General features: G+C 40.1%; 1 protein-coding gene across 11 annotated transcripts in view; it reads right to left on the reverse strand.

Moving 5' to 3' along the window:
• EDA2R (ectodysplasin A2 receptor) overlaps positions 1-22,281 on the reverse strand; it is a 35,689-nt gene extending 13,408 nt beyond the window's left edge. For 2 of the 11 annotated variants that reach the window (XM_016166307.2, XM_016166297.2), the window contains exons 1-2: positions 22,199-22,281; positions 8,468-8,564 (exon numbers count right to left, since the gene is read on the reverse strand). In XM_016166307.2, the coding sequence (XP_016021793.1) occupies positions 8,468-8,554 (87 nt within the window). In that variant the 5' untranslated portion in view covers positions 8,555-8,564; positions 22,199-22,281. The other 9 variants (XM_036227116.1, XM_036227111.1, XM_036227113.1 and 6 more) reach the window with 9 other exon arrangements.
• Positions 22,282-25,520: the final 3,239 nt, after the last annotated feature.

Here is a 25,520-nt window from a genome sequence, read left to right on the forward strand (position 1 = left end):
TAGCCAATGGAATAAAACGATGCATGCCTCTCCCAGGTCTGTCTCCTCACCTAAAAAAAAGCCTGTTTTTAGCTTTATACTTATTTTGTATTTAAATATCCTTAGTTTCCTTTATACTTTGACTTTTTTTGTGCAGAGACACCCAGAAAGATGTTGAAATCGATATATTAAAAATGAAGAGGTTATCAGGACAATGAAGGCAATGGCAGCTCCAAGCTTTCATTCCCTCACGGAAGCATAGAAGAGCAAGTAGAAACTGTCAGAAATCTTGGAAATAGTCAAAGGTTTATGGCAATGAAGCAAATGTTGAATCAAGAAAAAGGCAACTTGAAAATGTTAGGAAAGATTCCTTACTTGCCCTTACCATAACCCTCTTCCTAAAGGAGTACCACTCCCAAAGTGGAGGCAGTCTTGAAGTGGCATCAGCCAGTGTTCCTAGTCTGAGAGCCTTATCCCTAGTTGCAGAGTGAGCTGAGTAAAACCTCTTCACAAATTATTGTGTATATCTGTGCTACCTAAAGGAGTGTCCTCTGTTTCACTCAATTCAGAATGAAGACTGAAAACAGATGGACATTTGTTTTAAAATGTTACTAAATAAACTAACAAACCACAGATGCCTGGGGCAACAAATTATGGGTGAAGATATACAATAGGCTGCTTAATCCTAGGAGCTAAAGCTGGGGGAAGATTCTTTTAGAAATTAGGACATTTAAAAGCACTCAAGTATACAGGGGGATTTATAAAAGCACATTTATGCCTACAGCTAGGCACATGCTTAGTAAAGACTGGAGAAGACCCAAAGCTTACAGATTTGGCCAATCTATAGTCTAAGTGCAATTTTGGCTAAGTGTTGAAGGAGTGGTTTAACACAGAGCCAATCTGCAAAGACTGGGAGAGGTGTATGTGTGTGTGTGTGTGTGTGTGTGTGTTCTTTTTCCTTTTTCTTTTTTTGGTTGTTGATATTGTTTTTTTTAAGTGCTGGCACTCAAGGAAATCTATCAAAATATTAGCTGTACACGATCTAAATGAACACAGACTTCATTGACTATATGCGGCAAAGAATACAGTCTTTGAAAAAATAGTTTGGAAAAACACTTAAACAATTGGACTACTATAGCCTTTAACAAATAAAGTAAAAAAAAAAGCTAAATATAAGAAAGGGGGAGAATCTGATTTCCAGAGTTACCACATTATAATAAAAAAGAATGACCAGCCTTCAACACTACCACCACCAAAATCACAAGGCATACGAAGAAACAGAAATTCACGGTCCCTTTTAAAGGAGCAAATAAAACTGACAGAACTATTTCTGAGAAAGTCAAGAGATTGGACTTACTAGACAAAGACTAAAAGTACTGTCTTAAACATGTTCAAAGAAAAACATGAACAAAAAACTAAAGAAAATCAGAAAATAAGTGTATGAACATAATAATAAATCAATAAAGAAAAAAATTGTAAAAAGAAATTGAACATATATAATGGAGCTATAAAGTAAAATAACTGAAATTAAAAATTCACTAGACTTGTTCAACAGCAGATCTGAGCAGGAAGAAGAATGAAAGCAGCACAGTTGAAATTATCAAGAGGATGAAAAATAAAAGGTAATGAGGAAAGTAAACAAAACCCAAGAGACACTGTAAGGTGGACTAACACAAACAATTTTGGAGTCCTAGAAGGAAAAGAGAAATACAGGAGAAGAAAGAATGTTTGAAGAAATAATACTAAAAACTTCCCAAATTTGGTGAAAGAGATATAAACGTATCCATGATATTCAGTGAATTTCAAGTAAAAAAGTCAGAGACACATCCTGAGACATAAACAAAACATGGGTAACTAAAGACAAAGATAATATTTTGAAGTAGCAAGATAGAAACAATTTATTAAGTCCAAGGAATCCTCAATAAGCTTAAAAGTCAATCTTTCTTCAGAAACTGTGGTGGCTAGAAGGCAATAAGGTGATATATTTAAGTGTTAAAAGAAATAAAATGTTAACCAAGAATTCTATATCCAGAAAAAAATATTCTTCAAAAATGAGGGAGAAATGAAAACATTCCTAAATAAACAAATGCTGAGGGAGTTTGTTATCGGTATACCTGTACTATAAGAAATGCTAAAAAGAGTGCTTCAGGCTAAAATGAAAGGGCACTGGATAGTAAAGCAAAGCTATACAAAGAAATAAGTATCTCAGGTAAAGGTAAATACATGGATAAGTATGGAAGGCAGCATTATTGCTTTTTTGGTTTTAACTCCACCTTTTCTTTCCTATATGTAAAAGAAAATTGAATAATTATTATAAGTCTGTAATTGGGCACACAGTGATTAAGGTAACAATAAAAGCAAAAACAATAATACATATGGAGGTGAGACGAAGCTGCAGAAGAATAAAGTTTTTGTACACTATTGAAGTTAAATTGGTATCAATTCAAACTACATTGTTAAAATTTAGAATATTAAGTGGAATCTGCATGATAATCATGAAGAAAATGTCTAAAAATATACACAAAGGAAATACGGGAATTAAACTTTCCACAGTAAAAAAAAATCTTCTGGCACAAAAAATGCAATGATGTAGAAAGTAAAGGACAGAAAATGGTATAAGACATATATAAAACAAATAACGAAATGTCAGAAGCATCCTCTTAAAGTATTACTTTTCATGCCAATGTTTTAAACTCTCCAAAGGCAGACTGGCAGACTGGATTAAAACAAACAAACAAACAAACGAAAAACCTTTTACCCTAAATGCCCATCAACAGACTGGATCAAGAAGTTATGGTTCATATATACAATGGAATATTACTCAGCCATTAAAGAAATTATATCCTACCATTTGCAATGACATGGATGGACCTAGAGGTTATGCTGAGTGAAATAAGTCAGACAGAGAAAGATAAATACCATAGAATTTCACTTACATGCGGAATCTAAGGAACAATAAGAACAAAGTTATCAAAAACAAAGTTACAAATATAGAGGACAATCTGGCGATGGCCATAAGGGAGGATGTGGGAGGGCTGGGAGAATGGGGTGAAGGGTTAAAGAAGTACAAATCAGTAGTTGATAACTGGGGGAGCATGGCATAGGGAATGCAGTTAGCATTAATGTAATGGCTAGGTGGAGAGCCGGAGGAGAGAAAGAGCAATCAAGAGGATCGTTTCATAATCTATATATATATATATATATCTAACCAATGCACTGTATACTTGAAACTAATAAATTTTTTAAAAAACTGATCTACCTATATTTTGTCTAAAAATGGTCCACTTTACAACCAAATACATAAGTAGATTGAAAGTGAAAGGATGAAAAAACATATTCCATGCAAATAGTACCAAAAAGAGACCAAGAGTGTCTATACTGATATCAGACAAAACAAACTTTAAGTAAAACATTTCTACAAGAGACAAGGAAAGACATTATATATTAATAAAGGGTCAATACATCAAGAAAATATAACAAGTATGAAAACATATATATCAATAGCAGAGCCCCCAAATCCAGGAAGCCTGACAGAATTTAAGTGAGCAACAGCAGTTCTACAAAGCTAGCTGTAGACTTCAGTATACCACTTTCAATAATGGATTGAATATCTAGAGAGAAGAATAATGATATAGAGGGCTTTAAAAACACTATAAACCAACTAAACCTAACTGACATATGTAGAACACTATACCCAACAAAAGAAGAACACACTTTTTTTCTCAATTGCACATAGAACGTTCTGTAGGATAGACTATGTGTTAGGTTACAAAACAGTCTCAATGAATTTTAAAAGGCTGAAATCATACAGTGTCTTTTTCTTACCATAAGAGAAGAAAGCTATAAATCAATAACAGAAGGAAAATTAGAAAATATGCAAATATGTGAAAATCAAATACTATACTCTTAAACAATCAGTGGGTCAAAGAAAAAAACACAAAGGAAACTAGAAATTACTTAGAGAGCAATTAAAATAAAAACACAACATACCAAAATTTATGGGATACAGCAGGGGCAACCATGCTCAGAGGGCTGATGAAACCCAAAGCTAACAGAAGAAAGGAAATAATAAAGATTAGAGTAGAGAAATGAAATAGAGTAGAAAAAGTATAGAATAAATGAAATAAAAGGTTGATTCTTCATAAAGATCAATAAAATGGGCAATCTTTTAGCTATACTGACAAAGGAAAATGTTCTGAGAGAAGATGCAAATGACTAAAATTAGAAATGAAAGTGGAGCTATACCTACCAACTTCAGAGAAATTAAACAAAAGGATTACAAAATAGTTTTATGAACATTTGTATACCAATAAATTTGATAATATATATTAAATGAACAAATTTCAAGAAATCCACAAATTATCTCAACTGACTTCAGAAGAAATAGACAATATCAATAGACTTATAAGAAATAGAGAGACTGATTCAGTAATCATAAACCTCTCAATGAAGAAAAATCCAGGACCAGATGGTATCACTGATGAATTCTACCAAGCATTTAAATGATTAACAGTGATCTTTCTGAAGTCTTTCAAAAAGCGAAAGAAGAGGGAAATCTTCCTATTTGGTTTTTTAGCTCCTCACACTCAGTGAAATCTCTATCAAAATATTAGCTGGATATAATCTAAATGAACACAGACTTCAAGTTACACACTAATATCCCTTATGATTCACGCAAAATTTTAAACAAAATGCTAGCATAGTTAATCCTATAGCATATTAAAAGGATTATATACCAAGTGGGATTTAGTAGAGAAATGCAAGGTTGATTTAGCTTAAGAAAATCAAACAATGGAATAAAGCTCATTAGTAGAATGAAAAAAATGATCATTGCAATTGCCACAGAGAAGACATTTGTCAAAATCAAACACTGATTTCAAGATAAAAACTCTAAGAAAACTAGAAACACAAGGGAACTTTCTCAATATAAGATACATGTGAAAAAAAGCCATCTAACATTATAGTCAATGGGAAAGACCAATATCTTTTCTCCTGTGATCAGAAACAAGAACATGGTAAAAAAGTATGGCTACTTTTACTGCTGAAATTTGACTGTACTGGAAGTCCTAACAGAGCTATTGTCAATAGAAGGAAAAGAAATAAAATGCATCCAAATTGGAAAGGAAGAAGTAAAACTGTATTTGCAAATGACATGATCTTATGCATGAAACACCTAAATGTCCCACATGAAAGCTACTTGAGCTAATAAAATGTTATAGGCTGAATTGTATCCCATCCCCAAACTCATATGTTGAAATCCTAACTCCTGGCACCTCAGAATATGACTTTATTTTGGAGACAGAGCCTTTAAAGAGGCAACTAAGTTAAAATGGAGTGGTTAGGGTGAGCCCAATTCTATATGCCTGGTGTCTCTATTAGGAGAGATTAGACACAGAGGGAGAGAGAGATACCAGATACAGAAAAAGAGAGATGATCATGTGAACACACAGCAAGAAGGCAGACACCTGTCAGCCAAGAGAGAGGCTTTAGAAGACATCAATGCTGCCAAGGCCTTGATCTCAGAATGCTAACCTCAAGAACTATGAGAAAATAAATTTATGTTGTTTGAGTCACACAATCTGTGGTATTTTGTTTTAGCAGTTCCAGCAAAGCAATAATTAATGAATTCAGACAAGTTGTAGGGTACATGGTCAACACACAAAAATCAGTTGTGTTTCTATATGCCGGCAAAAAAGAATCCAAAAAAAATTTTAAAGGCAATTGCAATGTTGGTATAGACAGATGATCACTAGAATTAGTGGAGTGATCGATCACATTGGAAGGTATAAAAATGTTGAATCACTATATTGTACACCTGAAACCAATATAATAAGGTAAGTTTGTATCCCAATTATAGTTCAAAATATACTTTTTCTAATTCAAATTATAACAAATCTGGAGAATAACATACACACACACACAAGCAATTACATTTCATAGCATCTAGATGAATAAAATACCTGGGAATAACTTCAACAAAGAAGGTGAGAAAATTGTATACTGAAAACTAGAAAATCTCTCTGAAAGAAATTCAATCTTACCTAAATAAATGGGACGACATCCTGTGCTCATGTTTAGGAAGACCTAATATTGCCAAGATGTTGATTCTACTGAAAGTGGTGAATAGGTTCAACAGAATCCTCATCGAAATTCCATCAGTGCAGAAATTTAAAACCTGATTCTCAAATTCATAGGGGATTACAAGGGTCCTAAATTATCAAAACAATCTTGAAAAAGAAAAGATTTTGTATTTTGACAATTACTACAAAGCTACATTAATCAAAATAGTCTGGTATATTGGACAAAGAAATGAATGGCATAGAATTGAGTCCAGGAACAAACCTGTGGGTCGATGGTCAATTCATTTTTGTCAAGGGTTCCAAGTCTGAGTGTCTTGTCCCATTTGGCAGGTACTCATGTCTGGCCTCCTTGCAGTACAAAGATAGTCACAGCACCCATTTCTGGCCCATAAGATGCAAGAAATCTGCTAGGAGCATCTAGGAAAATATTTATTCCCTAATATAAGTCAAGCTACTTTGTCCCTCCCCCTTTTTCCTGACTTTGACTATGATGTAGAGATGTGATGCTTTGAGTCGTGGCAACCACAAGGCCACAAGCATGAGGACAAAACAGAAAGGTGTCCAAGATGAAGGATAAAAAGAGTGTAGGTCCTTGCCAATATTGTTGACCTGCCCAATCGACCATAAGGCTCCCCGCCTCCAGATTTCATTATGTAAAGAAACGTGTTTATGGTTCGAGCTGTTAAGTTTTATGTAACTTTTAACTCAGTAATTGAGTCAGCAATGAAATAATTTGCCCACAGCAAAGCTGGACCTCAGATCCATGTCTACCAGGCTCATGTTTACTTTTACTGAACCACTGTGACTTTGAGCAAATCATATATCCTATTTGAGTCTTAGTTTTAATCATCTAAAACTTACAAGGCTGAGAATACCTTCTTGGTGGGACTGCGAGTCAAATGAGATCATGCATATGCAAGCTCTTTACAAGATACGGGCTGCTATACAAGCATAAGCTGTTTACATATAGAGATTTTTCAGGAGAAAGATATTGCAATTTATTCCTTTTCTTGAACTTTCTAGTGGTGCTGAAATAAAAGGCAACCAGAAATGTGCCTAGAAAAATGTACATTTCATCATGAGCCACTTTGTGAGAGTAACATCGCTTTGAGAGATAAAAGAATCAGGTCCATTGTAATGTCCAACATGACCTAACATCTGATAACATTTCCTTGGTCCCATGTGGGTACCCTGCAGTAGTACAGGTGTTATGTGTAAAGAGTTAAAATGAGAGCTAGTGCTATGTCTGTTAATATTCCCTAACCTTAGTCTTTTCATTTGTGAAATCAGGAAGTAGAAAGAAGGAGAGCTAAATAATTGCTACCCAAAACGCTACAAGGAGTTCCTGGTGCACTTAGAAAAAAAATGAAGAATTCTCATCATAGGCTTCCTGACTGTACAGAGTTCAGCCCGCAGCTCGCTCTGGGATCTCACTGTGCACCACTGTCCTCCTCACCATACGACAGCTGCACGAACCTCCTCCTTTCCTTGCCTAGTTCATTCTCACCTTGTGACTCTGCATTAGCTTTTTCTTGCCCCAGAAGGCACCTCCCTAGAGAGGCCTTCCCCTGCAACACTATCTAAAGCTGTCCTTAGTTTCTCTGTATCAGATCACCCTAATTTAATTCGTATCATACCTCTATATCTAAGTTCGTCATTTATCAATGTGTGTATCTACTTCTTTGTGTCACCAATTAAAGGGAAAGGTCAATGAGGGTGAAGGTTTTAGCTCGTTTTGCCATAAGCACTTCACCTACAACCATGAAGATGTTCAATAATGATGGCTTAACACATGAAGAACTACAGAACATAAAATGCATATGTGAAGAAAACATCTATTGGCTGCCTGCTCTCAGGCTTTTTGGCCCTTGCAGATTCTGGGACAAACAGGGACCTGAGACAAGGACAATTAAGCTCCATCTTCACAAGCCAGGGCTTGGCATAAAGTGCCTGCCTGGCTGGTCATTTTGTTCTGACCGTCGTGACTCACTGAGATGCTAGACCCTCTCTAGTTCCCCGCCCCTTAATCCTGGCCTGAACAGCTTCAGGATGGAGGCCCCGCCTCAGCCTCCTGAGTTCTCCTCTTTCCCATTCTCTGAACTCCAGGTGGGCGGGCCCTGCCTTAGTGGACAGATAGCCCTAAAGCAAGTCTTCCTAGGCCACTGTAGTGCACACATCCTCTTGAAGCACCCCGTTATCTTGTGAACCCTCCTCTGACCCTAATCTTGCCAGGTTGACTTCCTGCTGGATCCATGACTGTTATTGTCATAATCTTTGGATTCTGTGTTTGGCCAGCTGAACTGGATTAGTCATAGGTGGGGCTGACTATCCCAATCGTGAACCCTCTCAATTACCAGGATGGTCCCAAAGATGTAACGGAAAAAATTATCCTGACTCGGGGAACTTACCTTGGAGAGCTCTTGTCCAGGCCCACATAACTGGCAGGTGACACATCGTCCCCATTGATCCCAGTACTCATTTTCTTGGCAATCCATGATGGGAGGGCTGTGGGTACAGAACACAAAAAAGCAGGGAGTTGGGGAAAGAGATCACAAGGTAAGTAGTAGCTTCCATGTCACTTGGTTTGTGTCCTCTTAATCTAGTCTCCAGCTCTGACTTAGAGGGGTTGAAAAAGCCAATGTAAGAAACCGGATGCTTATACAGTCCCAATCACGTGTCATGACTCTATGTATAATGATTAATTAAATCCTTAGAAAGACGATATCGGGGATATTAGCCCCATTATGTGTATGAGGACACTGAGGCACAGAAGGCAAAGAATTCACCCAAGTTTGCACAGTTACTGGCTATGCCACTTGCTGAACAGGAAAAAGAATAAGACAAGAAGGTGGCTTCTGTCTGAAGGATAGATAATAACCACAATTTCTCACATGTGGCCAATTATTAACAGTTTAGAAAGAACTTTCACATACAATGTTATTGGTTCCACATAATGTCCACGTGCAGTAGGCAATATAGGGATCATTACCTTTCTTATGAGGCTGAGAAAGCTGAACCATGCTTCTCTTTTGCCAAAACTGTCTCGAGTACCTCTGAAGACCCCTGACTGCTATTGCCTCTGTCCTAGGCAGAGTGGAAGGGGAGAACGGGCCAGCATGAATAAATGTCTTGCTGCATGAAGGTGTAGAGAAGAGGAGACACTGCTCAGATAACAGTCCTTTGAATATGGACGGCATAGGGCAATCACACTAGCACTGGTCTGAGAGCTGGAAGATATGGGTTCTAATCCTGACTATAGGGCAACCAATCATGCAGGTTTGCTCAGGAATAATAGTCTCCCGCAGAACATGGGACTTTCACTGCTAAAACTGGGAGAGTATCTGGCAATGTGAGATGCTGGATCAACTTACCTGGTGCTTCTTCTGTCAACCTATGACTTTGGATGAGTTTCTGGCCTCAGTTACTTAATCTGCAAAAAGGGGACAGTACGTTCCTCACCTACATTATATAGCTCTTGAGAGAATTAAATTAGCTAAGTAAGGTCCATCAAACCATTCTGAAAGCTTTGAAAATCTATGCAAAATAAGACAGAGTTCAGTATGCAGAGAGATAGTTCACTACAAAGATGAATTTTAATGAGGGAGACTTGCAGTGATGCATATACAGGACTTGCACTATTCAAAGGAAAAAGAGGGCTCAGATTCTTTTGCTCATTCCTTAACCTCATGCTGAGATGAATCAGCTGGCTTCTGAAAGTACTGAAAGCACTGAAAGCCAGAAGAAAGGATAGTGTGCACTGGACATGAAGAGGCCATCACTCCTCCCAATGGCAACAGAGGAAGTCATCCTGGCTGGCACCCGCCTCGAATGCACCTTTTCCCATCAAGTGAGCCATTCTCTCCCATTCCTTTATTCAGAAGAAAGTGAACTACACAATCCACTTTGCAGACGCTAAAGATGGACCCTCCTGTGTTGTTTTGGTTACTGGCCTACAGTGTCAGCATCAGTAGGCATGCTCCCCTCCCTACCCATCCTTCTCATTAAGGACCATCAGTGGTCTCACAGCCCTTGTGACAAGGGCATTAAGTGTCACAGGCACAGGGCCAGCATACTGGTCTGAACAACTCCCCTGCATCCTTTTCTTGCCCACAAAAATAGGAAAACATTGGCAGGAGCCAAAGAACAGCCCTGCCTTCAAGCGGAGCTCTTGACACAGTCATCCGAGATTTCCACAGCAGCTGCTTCTGGCCTTTGGGTGTCCAAGACATCCTATTTTGTGTGTTTTCTAGAGCCCCATCTATCTGCTAAATGACGTGTGGCATGAACCCTAACCCACCCCTCTAGCCCTGGCTTTGAGGTCTATGTCTAGGCCAGGCGAGCTTGCTGCCAAATCACCATATCGTAAAACAGGGAATAAACAGAGCACTTTTCCACCTTTTTTTCTCAAACTGTTTCTCTAAAGCATACAAATTAAATTGTTTTTCATTATGAGGTTAACAAATTATCTTGCTTAAACAGAACAAAATCATGTAGACTCTGATCTGTTCTGAAAAAGTCAGGGCATATGGGTAGAATTGTCGAACAAGGGCTAAATGTAATTATCCACGGAAAAACTCAGACTTTATGTCAAATGCTTCCCTGTGGTCACCAGTGTGATGTGGCAGATGTAAATGCCTTTTTATTTTAACAGAATAATTAGGTTTTGAGACAACCAGAGCTACTCTAAGGTGTCCCATAATTACATCTAGATATTTTTCTGAAGTGTTGCAGAGGATTTGCCCAAATCCTCCCAACTGCTGGATAAGTCAGCAGTACAGACAGGCCGATAAAAATTTTATACATGTTCACACCCACATAAACACTATCCAGGAACCTTTCTGCTACCTTGGCAGGATTTCTCATGCTCCTTTACAGTTGATACCATCCCCTTCTGCCAAGTAATTTCTATTCTTGCTGCTATCACCATTATTATTAGTATTACCTGTCCTTGAACTTCATATAAATTGGATTCATACAAGAGCATCCTTTCGTTTCTGACTTCTCTTTGCTCAAAGTAATGTCTATGAGATTTGTGCATTATTTTGTGTGTAGCAACATCTGTTCCTTACAATTGCTGCATAATATTCTATTGTATGGATATTCCATAATATATTTGTACATTTTTTGGTTGGTGAACACACCTGCGTAATATTCTATTGTACGGATATTCCATAATGTTTGTATATTTTTTTTTGGTCAGAGAACATGGCTGTTTCCAATGTTTGAGTATTATACATAAAGTTGCTATGCTACGGTCAATTGATTTTCAAAAAGTGTACCAAGGCAATGGTACACAATAGGAGAAGAACAGGCTTAAAAAATATTGTGACAACTGGCTATCTACATTAAAACATCATATTGAAACCTGACCTCATGCCATATACCAAATTAATTCAAAATGGACCAAAGCCCTAAATGTAAAAGATGAAAAAACAAAACATGAAAGTTTATTAGAAGAAAACATAAAACTTTTTATACTTTTTAGATTTTTTTCTTATAAGAAAAAATAGGTGTAAATCTTTGTAACTTTGGATTAGGCAGTACTTTTTTTTAAATACAACACCAGAAGCACAAACAAGAAAAGAAAAGAAAAAGACAAACTGTGCTTAATCAAAATTTGAAACTCTTGAGCTTCAAGGGACATTATCAAGAAAATAAAAAGATGACACACAAAATGGGATAGAGAAACTAAATCATAGAGATCTGATAACAGACTTACTTATAGAATATAGAGAAAGTTAACAACTCAACAATAAAAAAGACAACCCAATGAAAAATGGGCAAAATATTTGAATATATATATTACTCCAAGAAGATATATAATTGGCTAATACATATGAAAAGATGATCAACGTAATTAGCAAGCAGGGGAATGCAAATCAAAATCACATTGAAATCCACTTTGCACCCACCAGGTTGGCTTAATGAAAAAAATGGGTGTGTGCGTGTGTGATTAACTGTTGACAAGAATGTGGAAAAATTGGGACCCTCACATATTGCTGGTGAGAATATAAAGTAGTTTACAGTTTGGAAAATGGTTTGGAAGTTCCTCAAAATGTTAACCATAGAGTTACCACATGGCCCAGCAATTCCACTTTTAGGTATATACTCGTAAGAATTGAAAAAAAAAATATCCACAGGAAAGATTGTGCATGACTATTCCTAGCAGCATTAATCAGAATAGCCAAAAAAAAAAAAAAGTCCATTAAGTAATAAATGGATAAACAGTGGTCTACCCATACGATGAAATATTACTCAACTAGAAAAAGAAGGGAACTACTTAATTGATCCATGCTACAATGTGACTGAACCTTGAAAACGTTATACTCAGTGAAGGAAGCCAGACACAAAAGGATACATAATTCCATTTACATAAACTGTCCAGATGAGGCAATTCCGAGAGACAAAAAACAGACCAGTAGTTGTCAGGGCCTGGGGGAAAGAGAGGATGGGAAATGACTGCTTAATGCGTATCAGTTTCATTTTGGTGTGATGGCACGGTCTGGAAGTAGAAGGTGGTGACTATTCTTATATATACCTCCAATCGTGATTTTTTTCCAACCCAACTTCTAACCCAAATTTATCAAAGAAGTGCTGTTTGGGTATACTGATTAAGTTTAACCAGAGGGGCTGACAAATGGCAAAATGACTAGAGTGTGTCCTTATTTCATCTGCCTCTGCCACGTGGCTGCTCTCCCTGCCCATCCACCTGTCCTGATTTCTCCCACAAAAAAAAAATAACCTAGAAGAGTAAGAATGAAAGCAGATGGGGCAGAGGAGAAGCAACAAGGCTGGGATTAATTATAATCTTCACATTAGCTCATTGTGCCCTGAATAATCGATGTTGGCCAAGTTTCTGCTGCATGTAAGGTAATCGGGCTGCTGGCAGCAGCTGCCTCTGGCTGCAGCTTGGGGCTGCCGCTCTTCTCAACTTGCACATGCCTGCGGGGTGAAACATGCATTCTCTATCTAGGGTGGGTGGGCAGGACAGGGTGACAGGGCTAAATTAAGAATGTAGGACTTCAGGGAAGATATGTGCTGCGCCTGGGCAGTGCAGGAGGTGTGGGATTAAAGAGGGTGAGGAAGCAGCAGCTGGTCTGTGCCCTGCCTGGTCCCCTCCCAGGAGACCACTCGCGTGCGTGGGGCTGGCACAAATCAAAGCAGTTGTTCAGCCTAGCCTGAAAACATGACTTTCTTTGAAAATCAAGCTTTTAATCTGTATGGCCCCCTCATCATTTACAGATGTTTGGCCTCCAATCCAGATGTTGCTTTAGACTTGGTGCTGGCTCTCCGCCTTCCCTTTCCTGGCCTGGCCCTATGCCACTTCTATCCCAGCTTTCTCTTGCCTATAACATGCTTCAAAACTATTAAACAGCTCACGTTCTTCCTACCCTAGTATTTGTGAAGTTTGCATTCCTCAATCTGGTGCATGGTCCCAGGACTGGTCCTGCCATCTGAATCATGTTCCTCCCCAGTGGTGGACCCAAGGCCCTTGTTCGTACTACAAGGGTTTGACCAGTCTCCTACAGTTGTGGTTTTCAGTATCGGCTGCAACTTGAGAGCTTCAAAAATACTGATACTTGGGTCCCACTCTCGAGATTCTGATGAAATTAGTCAGAGGTGTATCCTGAATGTTTGGCATTTTAAAATTTGCCAGGTGATTTTCAGGTGGCAGCCAACATTGAAAAACACTGTTTTAAGGCTTCTTTTTGGCTCTCATTTCTTTTGCATACATATAAGTTACAGGCAGAAAAAGGTTTTTCTATTCCCCCACATTCAGAGGTAATTTAGTGAGGGAGTAACCTGGGGCCTCCCCATATTTTTTTTCTAGAAAGAAAGGATGATAAAGATAAACGGATTGAGGGTGGATTGGTTCGTTTAAACCATATTAGATCATGTCATTTCCAACCTCAAATTCCATCGATGACTCTCCACCTCACTCAATAAAACTAAAGTCTTATAATGGTCAATGAGGCCTTAGATGACCTGCCTACGTCCACTTAAGCCATTACCTCTTTGACCCTATGACTTACTCTTCCTCTTATTCTCCTAACCCAGCCCAGCTGGACTCCTTGCTAGCCCTCAGACTTAGCAGGAATGCTCCCACCTTCAAGCACACTTTTCCCAAGATAGCCACATGGCTGCCTCCCTTATCTTCTTCAGTTCTTTGTTCTTATATCATTGTCTTCATTACCACTCTTTTAAAACTGCAACTTCTCTCCTCATTCCCTATTCCCTTTCTCATTCTTCTCAATAGCACTTATGACCATCTGACATACTATATATCTATTTTTTTATTGCCTCTTAGAATGTAGTGTTTACTACTTCACCCCATGCTTAGAATGGTGCCTGGCGCAAAATAAGTACTAAATAAATATTTGTTTGATGAGTGGATGGTGAAAGCCTACAAACTAATGGCAACAATCTTGTGAGTGAAAGGTTTCATAGTTTTTAAAGGGCTTCATATTGGTTAGCTCTAAGAATCCTTACAATAATATAAGCCTAGGAGTAAGCCAGGGATTATTATCATGAATTAATAGATTTTTAAAAAAACAGGCTCGAAGAGAAAAGATTCCCATAAATTTATTTAACTAGTAAGAAACAAAACTGGAGCTCACAGGTAATTTAAGATCTATGAGTTTAATGTGCTTTCCAAGGCAGTAATGAACTCTGAAATAGGGAGTGGAGTTCCTCTTAGCATGTCACTGAAATTTAATTTTTCACCAGTAATAGTTTAGGTTGGCAGAAAAGGTATTTTCTGAATGTTAATCTGACTGTGCTTTGAAGAATGCCTAGACAGTTACTGCTCAAACTTTAGAAGACAGAGATCAGGAAGATGAAGGTGGTAGGCAGAGGAACAGAAGTGATGGTTGGAAATAGAGACATTACATAGAAAGTCAATAGGATCTTAAAATTCCATGGATGTGAGAGCTGAGGGAAAGACATGAGTCAGAGAAGATTCTGAGGGTTTCTGCTTGGAACACTGGGATACCCTCGGGGCTATGGAGAGTGCGAAAGAGAAGCTGCTTGTTAGAAAAAAATAAGGACAATGTATGCAAGTACTCAGTTTTTCAAAATATTTTAATTTATGTAGAGTTAGAGGGAAGAGAGGAACATGGCAGCTGGTGATGCCCAGCAGGCAATTAAAATATGCAGAACACAGGCTGGGGATAAAGATAAGGCAAAGCATGAAAGACCAGGTCACGAATGCACATCAGAATTATGCGTGGGACTTTAAAATAAAATTTAAAATAATAGACCATTTAAATAAAAACTCTGGGAGGCTGAGAACCACTGGCCTAGATAAATCATGGCAGAAGTTTAGATGAGCAAAGAAAAGTGCCAAGAATAAGACATTGTAGGACATCCCTATCTGAAGTCAGAAGAGAAAGAATATCCAGCAGCGACCAAGAAGGGGACACCAGGAAAGAAAGACTTGAACCTGGGTAGGGCAGAGTAGGACAGATTCTTAAGAAGTAAGGCATGAGCAGCACTGTCAGTTGTTGAGACCAGGAGGTAGGGGCCATCAAAACCAGATGCATTATTCTGATGCGATTTTGTAGGCATGTGATAAAAGTAAATTCTCTTTAAATATTAAGGTATGTTATAATATGTGCATGGAATAGAAACAGCTCAGAAACCACAGGTGGTTATTACAGTTTTTAGCAGGCTTCTCTTTCCAAAGTGGCTGAAGAATTTCAACTGTTAGTGATAGCAACATCTGCTCCAGTAATGTCAGGATGAATACATCAGATGAGAAACAGAGGGAGCTTAAAGAAGCTTCACCTATTTACCTTGTCCATTATTCGCCTGTACAGAACAACAGATAATGCCTTAGCAAGAAGAAAGATGCTGAAGTAGAAAAAGAAAAAATATCTTATTAAAAGCAATTGTCAGTTTCCCCTCAATATGATGGAGGGGGTAAACGTGGTGCTTGCCTCCTCTCACAACCACATCAAAATTACAACTATAGAACAACCATCTCTGAGAATCACCTGAGGTCTAGCTGAACAGAAGTCCTATAAGGATGCACAGAAGAAGCTATGTTGAGACAGCATCTGATTCTGCGCGATTCGTGAATCTTACAATAAAGCCAATTAAACCATTTTTAAAAAGCAATCGTCAGCATACAGGTACAGATACAAATGACAGCCAATCGAACTGGGTCATTTCCATTTAGCCAAAAGCAAACACTAACCATATGAGTTAAATTCCCTTTCCTTCAAAACATGTGTGAGCACATACATTCACAGTTAAAAAGTACAAAACTAAAATGACAAACATAACTTGAAAGACTGTAAATTGAGGAGTACAAAGCGCTAAAAAGTACATAAATGTTTGGTTAGTGTTTGGCAACGGCTGAGAAAGAATTGTTAAAGGAAGGAGAGAAAAGACTGTGTAGCCAAGAATACAGTGATATAATTAATAAAAGGAATGGGATGAAATTAAAACCAGCAAACTTTGGGCCGATTATGATGGGGAAATATCCTTTTAATGATTGCTGAAACAGTCTTCCCAAGTGGGAGCAAAGGCACAGAAACTCCCCTGGATGATGTTCAAGGGAAAAATGAGATGATGTATGTGAGTGCTCTGCAAAATCTTGATTGTGCCACACATGCTGTTACTATCACACCCAGATTTGGGGAGCAACGGACACTGAAGATGAGCCACAGGCCAGACGAACAGCCAATACCTGAAGTTCATGCTTTGCGCCACTGTGGCCTGAGCCAAAGTGAGTCACTTATTCATGTACCAGCCCCAACAAGATACCATGAAATTATGGTATCATCAAAGATGAGTTACCCTACCAGCAGCACTTGGAGTGAGTATTCATTGACTTCCCAAGTAGGATGTGCTGTTGGCTGAGTTGTTCCAGCTGGGAATTGGATTCATGGTATGATTATTATCTTTTTCTACAGAGCTGGGAAGTGGATAAAGCTCAGTCACACGCACCAATTTCTGATTTCTATCACTTTTTTTTTTTGTCTCGCCCCACATTCTCTATACCCTGTCCAATTTACCAGGCAATCTGAAATAGTTGTACCTCCCTGAAGATGTAAGAACACTGCATTCTCTCCCATAGTAATCTAAATTCTATTAAGTATACTATCTTTTACTCATAGGCCGGAGAGTGAAATATCCTAAGGAAGCAGACATACAAGTGGATGGGCATTTGCAAGCATAGCTCAAGACCACTTATCCTTCTAATAGTAATGGGAGAATTGGTCCATAGAATAAAGCCTGCCTATACAGGATGAGATACTGATAGTAAAATATTCCTTGTATTTTTTTTTAGGATGCCCAAGGGTTGAGGGGTGGCGGGAGAAAAGTGTAAGACTTGGCAGGGTAATGGGAGAAAGGTAAATCTGATACAATAAAAAGCCTATGATCTCACATGTAAGTGCATATTCTGTAAGACAATTTACAGAATCCTACAATCTTGGAGTTAGAAAAGAGTTTAAAATTCATCTTAGTCCCAGCTTCTAGTTTGTTGTCCAAAACAAAATAATACCATTTAGCTCTACGTGAACTCTTTCAGTAATAGCCACCTCAGAACTCACAAGATGACACATTTCATTATGGTTTATTTTTTTCTCCTCTCAGAAACAGGTTAAAACTTCAAAACCATCAGATAATTGGAAACACATTGTCACAGAATCCCAAAAGGATTCTTCCCTACTCCCTGACGATGCTGATGGGACAATTGAGGCCCAGAGAAGGGATGGAATTTTCCCAAAGTAACAGAATTTGTCAGTGGCAGAGCCAGGACTAGAATCCAAGTCTTCAAAGTCAGGGCCCAGTGGCTTGTCTATTTGCCATAATTAAAGAGAGAAGCAGGCTCAAGTTCAGGGCTGATTACTCAGTGAGTATATCACCAAGGCTCTTGCTTCTCTCTCTCTCAACAGGAACAACTCCAAAGGGTGGGGCTGGGTCAGGGAGAGGTAGCTCATGGAGGGAAAGGGGCGCTGACCACTCATTTTGGCTCATGCACATGGTGACTAACCACCTTCTGGAAGTGAAAACATCTTACTCTTTGACTCCACTGTACATGTTACATGGCAATTCCTTTATTTTTGAGGATGGCATGATGTATTTTGGGGTGCTCGAGGGAGATCATAACTGTAGTCACTCTGGGATAGGAAGAATGAATTTCTGGCCATTGAAAAAACACTTGACAAGAATCTTCTATGCTAGTCATTCTGTTAGCACTTGGTGACAAGAGGAGAACCCAGATGTGAATAAAGCACTTTGTCTGCCTTAAGGAAGTAATTGGCTTATCAGAAATACAGAAAACACATAGAGACAACTCTAACACAAGACACACTATAGCCATTCTCATGTCTCCCACCAACATAGATTAATCTTCCTTCCATTTTGCAGACTGATGGTACAACTGACTCACATTTCTCTTGTTAGGCACCCAAGGAGAGAACTGATAGATGGAGCTAGTTTCCAGAAAGAAAGCAAAAACAAATAGCTTCCGCTTCAATATTGAGCTTCGGCTCTGAGGAATGGCTCCGCAAGATGCCCGACTCTCTGCGGGAGGCATTCGAATGGAGTGGGTCAAGAAGACGCTCAGAGGAGACTTTGGGCCTGGCTCATGTTCCCAGGTAGAGAGGTATGGCTCGAATCTCTAGGAGTAGGGCCTTCTGTCCCCTGTAAAGAGCTTTTCTAAATGAGTTCCTTCAAAGAAGGAGTGATTAGTATAGGATAATTAGAGGATCTGTTCTCCTCTTGTCTCCTTCCCCAGTGCCAAGGTTGGCCCAATTGCCCAGCCTGAACCTTAAACCCAAAGAGCTGTGGAAAATGAAAAAGACAAAACAAAACACCAAAACACTGACCTCGGGGTAAGAAAAATCTGGCTCCGGGTTTTGGCTCAGACACTTGCTAATGAAATGATCTCTACCAAGCTTCGTTTACTCAGGGTGTGTTTGGCCACCTGTATAATTAAGGCAAGAACACCTGCACTTTCCCTAGTTGGGGCAAGGACTTAGTGGGATGATAGATTGAAAAGTACTTGGCACATAGTAGGAACTTAAGAAATAATACGTTACAAAATGGCTTGTGACATTCACCCATCTTGCTCCTTTTGCAGTGTTTCCCATCATGTTGAACTCACGACCATCATCCCTATTTTTAAAGCTCAAAACCTCAGATTCTTATTTGAGTTGACACCACACCATATGAGAAATGGTGGAAGAGCTCGGCTGTTGTATGTAGAATAGAAAGATGTGGGAGGATCCGGTCTCTGTCTTTGGATCTTTAAAGAACTGTCATGAAAGAGAATGAGCAGACAGCTCTGAGTGGCCCCAGGGAGAATGACTAGGACCTCTAGGTGCATGCTACAGGGATACTGAGTCTAGTTGAACAAAAGGAAGAACTTTTGAAAAGTCAAGCCTTTCCATGAAGGGAATGGACTGTCTCATAGATCAGTAAGTATAGTCCCTCTGGAAGTGTCCAAGGCAGAGACAGCGGAGAAGGTGTACCTCCCCTCCAACTGGCTTGGGAACTGGGGCTTGGCCCCATCTGTAAGTCTGTCTTTGTTGGTACCACTGATGCTGGTGGACACACCCATTCCCACCCACATCCTCTGTCCTGATGCTGAAAGTCCATGTCGATTAAATGGACAGTGGTATCCAAGCGAAGCTACAAGAATATAACTTGGCAGAAATTTATTCCCTTTATATTGTTTGATCTCCATGCAAACATAACAGGACACCACAAAGCCTCAAAACCAGGTCTATTTTGCTGAAAAAAAAAAGTTAAGATAAACTCAGAGGTTTAAAACTTTTAAAAAAGGAATGTTTCAAAGTAAAATGTCAGCTATTATGCTAGATGCTTTACAGGGATTATTTCTTTTAATCCTCCCAACAAAACCATGACATGGGTACTACTTTCCCTGCTTTTCAGCATAGAAAACTGAGGCTCACAGAAGCTCAGTGTTTCCCACTGGGCTTTTCACCGGTGTTATGATTGAGAGGGTGGAACAATTCTTTGTTGTATCAAACTTGTCGGCACTAAATGCAGAAGTACCTCAGTCTCCATGCAAAAAAAAAAGAACTCACACTTCCCACACGTACTTCTAAATGCCCTATGGAAATGCAATCCTGGTTGGGAATGACAGATAAATAATATGCTTGGATCACAAACAGCAAGTAAGCAGCAGACCCGGGACTTATATAGAGCCGTGTCTAGATTAGAAAGTGGATATTATTTCTATTGCACAGAAGTGTATGGAAGTGGGATAGGAATGCACAACCTCCCAAAGTCTAAGCCAATCCCAAGAGATTCTGATGTCCTCATTCCTTCTTCTTCAATATCATATAATTTATCACCTTCTAAGTTCTGTAGATTCAACGTCTGTGATGTCTGGTTAAATTCATTGCCCTCTTTCTATTCCCACAGCCACCACCTCTCACATTTCCCTATCCCAAACCCAATGACTCACGTTTACCAGGTAATGCTTCCTGAAACACAGATTTGACTTTTTTCTTTAGCTCAGAAACTTTCAACGGCTTTGTACTGTGCCGAATCAAACAGAAAGTGTAGCATCCACACTCTTCCACGGTTTGCCACTAATCTAACCATGGCAACTGCAACTTCCACTTTTCCCCCTAATTAAACTCTAACCTCCAGTTCAGCCATTGTTCTTTTCACAGGCCCTGAGCTTCCCTGCATCCAAACAGTTGTTCCTGTTGCATTCTCTACTTGGATGGCCTCTTCTCCTATTTCCACCTGTTGAAATCCTATCCGTGCTTCAAGGCCCATGTTAAATAATAATAATACCTAACATTTATTGAGTGCTTATTTTGGCCTAGCCACTGTGCTAAGTGTGTACAAGTATTTTACATGGATTACTTAATTTAATCCTCACAAAAACATGATGAAGTAAGCCCTATTATTATCTACATTTTAGCCTAGAGTAAATCAGAATTCAGAGATGGGGAAGCAATTTTACTTCTCCAATGTTGCACAGTTTATAAACGGTGGGAATGGGATTTGAACTCAGGGCTCTGGAGCCCTGAAAGGTGTTACAAGGTCAAAAAACAAACAATAAAAAATGCTTTCTGATTTTCCCTGGTTCAGGTTGATATAATGCTTACTTGATAATCTCAAGGCATTTGGACTGAACCTTTAAAAACTATCTTGTGTTATATTTATTTGTTCTTATATCCATGATGAGACCATCAGGTCTCAGTGGGCACAGCCTATGTCTTAAATATGTATCTCACACAGCAGTGGCACAAAGTAGGTGCTCAGTGACACCGTTACATTAAATTGAAGTTGTGTAGGGGAAGATGCCCCGCTCTCCTGTCTTGGCCAACCTGTGTGACATGCCAACACCTGTTCAAACCAGACCTTGTTGTCTCTGCTTTCCCAGCCTAGTTTCTGGCGGGTCTCTTCTTGTCCCCCCATTCTCAAGCTGCCTCAGCCTTGGCCAGTGTTTGGGGTAAGGCAGGATCAAAATATCACTGCTGTGGGCTTAGCTTCCAGGAGTGAGGGATCAAGTGAAACCCAGCTGGGTGGGTGACAGGGCAGACCAAAAGCCCCCAAATAGAGCTTGTGTGCTCTTTACACAAGCCCTGACTTGCCCAGGGGCCACGTGGGTGGGCTGGCAGCTAAACTTCCCTCGGGATGCTTCACATGTCAGATCCAACCCCTCCCTCCCTCCCTCCCCTAAGTGCTCAGCCTCCTTCTCTTCCTTATCTCCCAGCGTCAGATGTTCAGGGTGGTTGGACACGTCCAGGCATGTTCCCAGAGGCCAGAGGAGTCCAGTAAAAACCTACAGAGGAAGAACCTGGCTGCCAATGCCACCAGGGCATTAATCCAAGTCCCTGTCACTGTAAACAGCAACTTTGGATATAGACGAGTAGACTGACAGATGGCCACAGGATGCCCTCCCAGCCCTTCTGACTTTGTAGTACCTTCACAGGGTCGTCCCAGCCTGATCCTGAACTTCCACAGGTCTGAGCTGCCTCCTTGTCATGCCAGGGGGTGTTCCCATACTTACCCTGTACGTGGAAGGACAGATGGATCTTGCTCCCACAACAGAATTCCTGGACAGATGCACCTCAGTGCAGGCCAGACATCCTACTAAGCCCCCACCGCTCAGCCCCCAGCCTGCATACCACACTCACAGCAGATGAAATCCGTTGTAATCAAAGTTCCTCTCCGACTCATTTCACATCCACGTGTAGCAACAACAGATCTAACCCGCCTTCTTTTCCTTTCCTGTTACGCCCACTTCTCCGCCTCCATGAGGTTCCCAAGGCAGTTATTGGACCACCCAAGTGTCTAGGCGTGGCTATGAAAAGAAGTGCCTGCCTCCCTAGAGATGGACAGTGGGTGGAAAGGGGCGGGGTGAACAGTGACCGAGCCACGCTTATTGCAGGAACTGAAAAGCTCCAGCACTGAAGCAGGGGTGAAAGAGAGGACAGCAGAGAATCAGTTCCTGCCCTGTCTGTGGGAACAGAAGGAATGGACATGTGGTTGCAGGCACATTGCAGATTCCATTTCTCATGACTATTTTACAGGAGGGTGCAGCTCAGCTCCTCAAAGTTCCGTATATGTGTGTTTGCAGGCCTGAAGTTTGACAGGGAAAAGTAGTATTGGAAAAGTAATGATTTTTCAGACTCATGGCAAAGCCACTTCAAGTTCTGACCCCACGTTTTTTATACCCTACCTTTCAGAGGAGTAGGTAGGATTTGGACAGGAGGAGGAGAGGAGACATAAAGCAGGGGAAAGACCACTAAAAATCAAGGAGAATTGAACTGTGAAATCACATTCTGTGGGGCACAGAGTCTCTGCAAAGAAAGGATTAAAGTTGATAGTCCCAAAGGGCTCTTCTCTCAAGGGTACTCTGGGAGTTTTCAGGGGGATACAGCAGTGAAGAAGTCCGAGAATGGTACTAGGCCCTGACCTTGAAGAATTTGCAGAGGAGTTGGGGAGATAAGACAGACTAGATAATCAGAACAGCACACAGTATGGAATGAAGGGCCAAACTATGAGGTTCAGGCTAGAAAGGCAGTATGTGAGGGAAGGGTAAAGGAAGGAGGGAGAGAGAGATGGAGAGATAGAGAATGTAGCCGGGCAAGGGAAATGTTCTTTAATAGATTAGGGGGCATAAAAAATGTGGAGGACCAAATGTCATTATGAGCAGAGGGAAACTGTGAGCCAAGGCATGGGGGAGGGGGCCAAGCAATGTGCCATGATCAGACCCGGAGGGGCCCGGCTGGTGTGGGCAAAAACCATACGCTAGGAATTTAGGGTGGAGTGGGGTCACAGCACAAGGGCTGCAAAACCTGTGGTAGAAAAAAACGCTGACTATGCCCTAAGGTGACTTTGACTAGGTCCTGAGTGCACTCAACATATGACCCCTCGTTAGAACTAGGACCAGGATGTGGTCTCTTAGAAGACTCCTGTAGGCTCAAGCCCAGAAGAAGGGGAAACTGTCTGGGCTAGAAGCCTGAGTCTGCTGTGACCTTGGGTGAGTTCCTTAGCTACTTTGTGGTTCAGGAACCTCGTCTGTAAGATGGGAACGATAATGATCCCTTCCTCATCAGGTTGTTTAGAAGATTCCGTGAGTTAACATACAAAATAGGGTTAATGTGTATATAAGGAACTTAGAACAGAGTCTGGGACATACTAATCTACAAGTGATACTGATGCTGCTGGACCACAGACTATACTTGCAGTGGCAATGGCCTGGAAGGGTGTCTATCATTGTATATGGATTCTAAGTGCACAGGAGTCAGAGTGCCTACTTTCAAATCCTGGCTGTGCCACTTCTCTGGGCCCTTTGTGGGACCTTAGGCGAGTTTTTCAACTTCTTTGTCCTTCAATAGCCTCATTTCTAAAATGGAGCCTACAATAGTACCTTTTTCATAGAGCTGCTTAGAGGACTGAATGAATTAATGCATGTAACAGTGTCTGGTATATGGCAAATGCTATGTAAGTATCTGTTATTGTTATTCCCTTGAGTCCACAGTCATCACACAATGGATAAAATGAATATTCATGTAGGCAGCTGAAGAAATACAGACTAGAATCCAGAGACCTCTATTCCAACTCTGGCTCTAACATACACTAGCTATTGGCTCTTTAGCAGAGGACGTATCCTCTCTGAGCCTCAGCTGTCCCATCTTCAGAGAAAGGCTAATAATATTTTCTTCATGATGTTGCGATTGCGAAATGAGCTGGCATAATGCAAGCCAGATACAGTAGGTGCTCAAAGGATACTCCAGGTTCTGGAATTCAAGAAAATGGGTGTGGCTGCCAGGTAGAAAAGAGATTGGTGTGACACAGGGCATTATTTACAAAATGTGCTCATGGAACATTTAATCTCGCTTTTCAAACTATTTGTTTATATTACTAAGTTTTGCTAAGGTTTTTATTTTTCTCTGGGAAAAAGCCCCTCTCCCTCTAATTCAGATAATTACCTTGAAATTTGTGACTTGGGTTTTCTGGTTATCGATTAAGTAACTCAGGTCCCCTGGCTATTAATGAAGGATCACTGAAGGTTAGCATTCTTCTTGGATCATTGTAAGCAGAAATTGCCTTGGTCAGGCAGGGCCATCGGAGTCATGGGGGGAAGGGGACTCTTTACCTAGAACTTGCTTTCTTCATATAATGTATTAACCAAGTCTGTCTTCCTTTGCTAAGCTTATTCTTTTCACTTAATAAGAAAATCAATAGTAAGAAAAGTAATAGATAAATGATTTAGATAGCCAGTTTACATCTTCCTTTCTTCCTTGTCTTTGGATAGGGGTGCATTTCAGGGGGATGCATCCTCTGGTAGGAGAACTTGAGACTCCTTTCTGACTGAGGCAGAGAGGGAAGGAGCTCCAAGAAACCCCAATAAGCAGGGATGATGACCCTCCTCAGCAGGAAGCAGACACAGAAGAAATCTCTCATCCCTGAACATCCATACTAATAAGAACAGGTTAATGGCTCTTATAGAAAAAGCTAGGCAGGAAAGATAGATGGCAAGGGCAGCCGGGGGTGGAGTTCTGGGTCCACCTGCAAAATCCTGAGGTCATCCTGTTCTAGAGAAGATCTTCTTCAGTCTGCCCACAACTAAGTAAGTCAAAAGGCATTTTGGGGCTAAAAAGTAACTTCCAAAAAGAAACAGGTAGGCAGAGAATTAGGTACCAGTTTAAGCTGGTCACTTGCACCTATGCAATGACGACCAGAACGACTTCCAATTTACCTAAGCCTCATTATGCCATCATTATAATATAATGCATATTCCAGGAAGTTCATTAATACCATTATAACAGACTGAATTCTGGGAACAAACATGCATAGAAAGTAAATGATGAGTCCCCGAGTCCCATCCATTTTAGTTATCCATTAAGAAAGCCCTCTAAGAAAAGCAACCACCTACAGTAAGTAGGGATAAAACCCCAGAGCCTTTGTTCCTGGGCCCTCTGAGCTGCCCATATCTTGCTGGGGCCACTT

The sequence above is a fragment of the Rousettus aegyptiacus genome, unplaced genomic scaffold (genome assembly GCF_014176215.1).
Source record: "Rousettus aegyptiacus isolate mRouAeg1 unplaced genomic scaffold, mRouAeg1.p scaffold_m13_p_9, whole genome shotgun sequence".
Classification (NCBI taxonomy): Eukaryota; Metazoa; Chordata; class Mammalia; order Chiroptera; family Pteropodidae; genus Rousettus; species Rousettus aegyptiacus.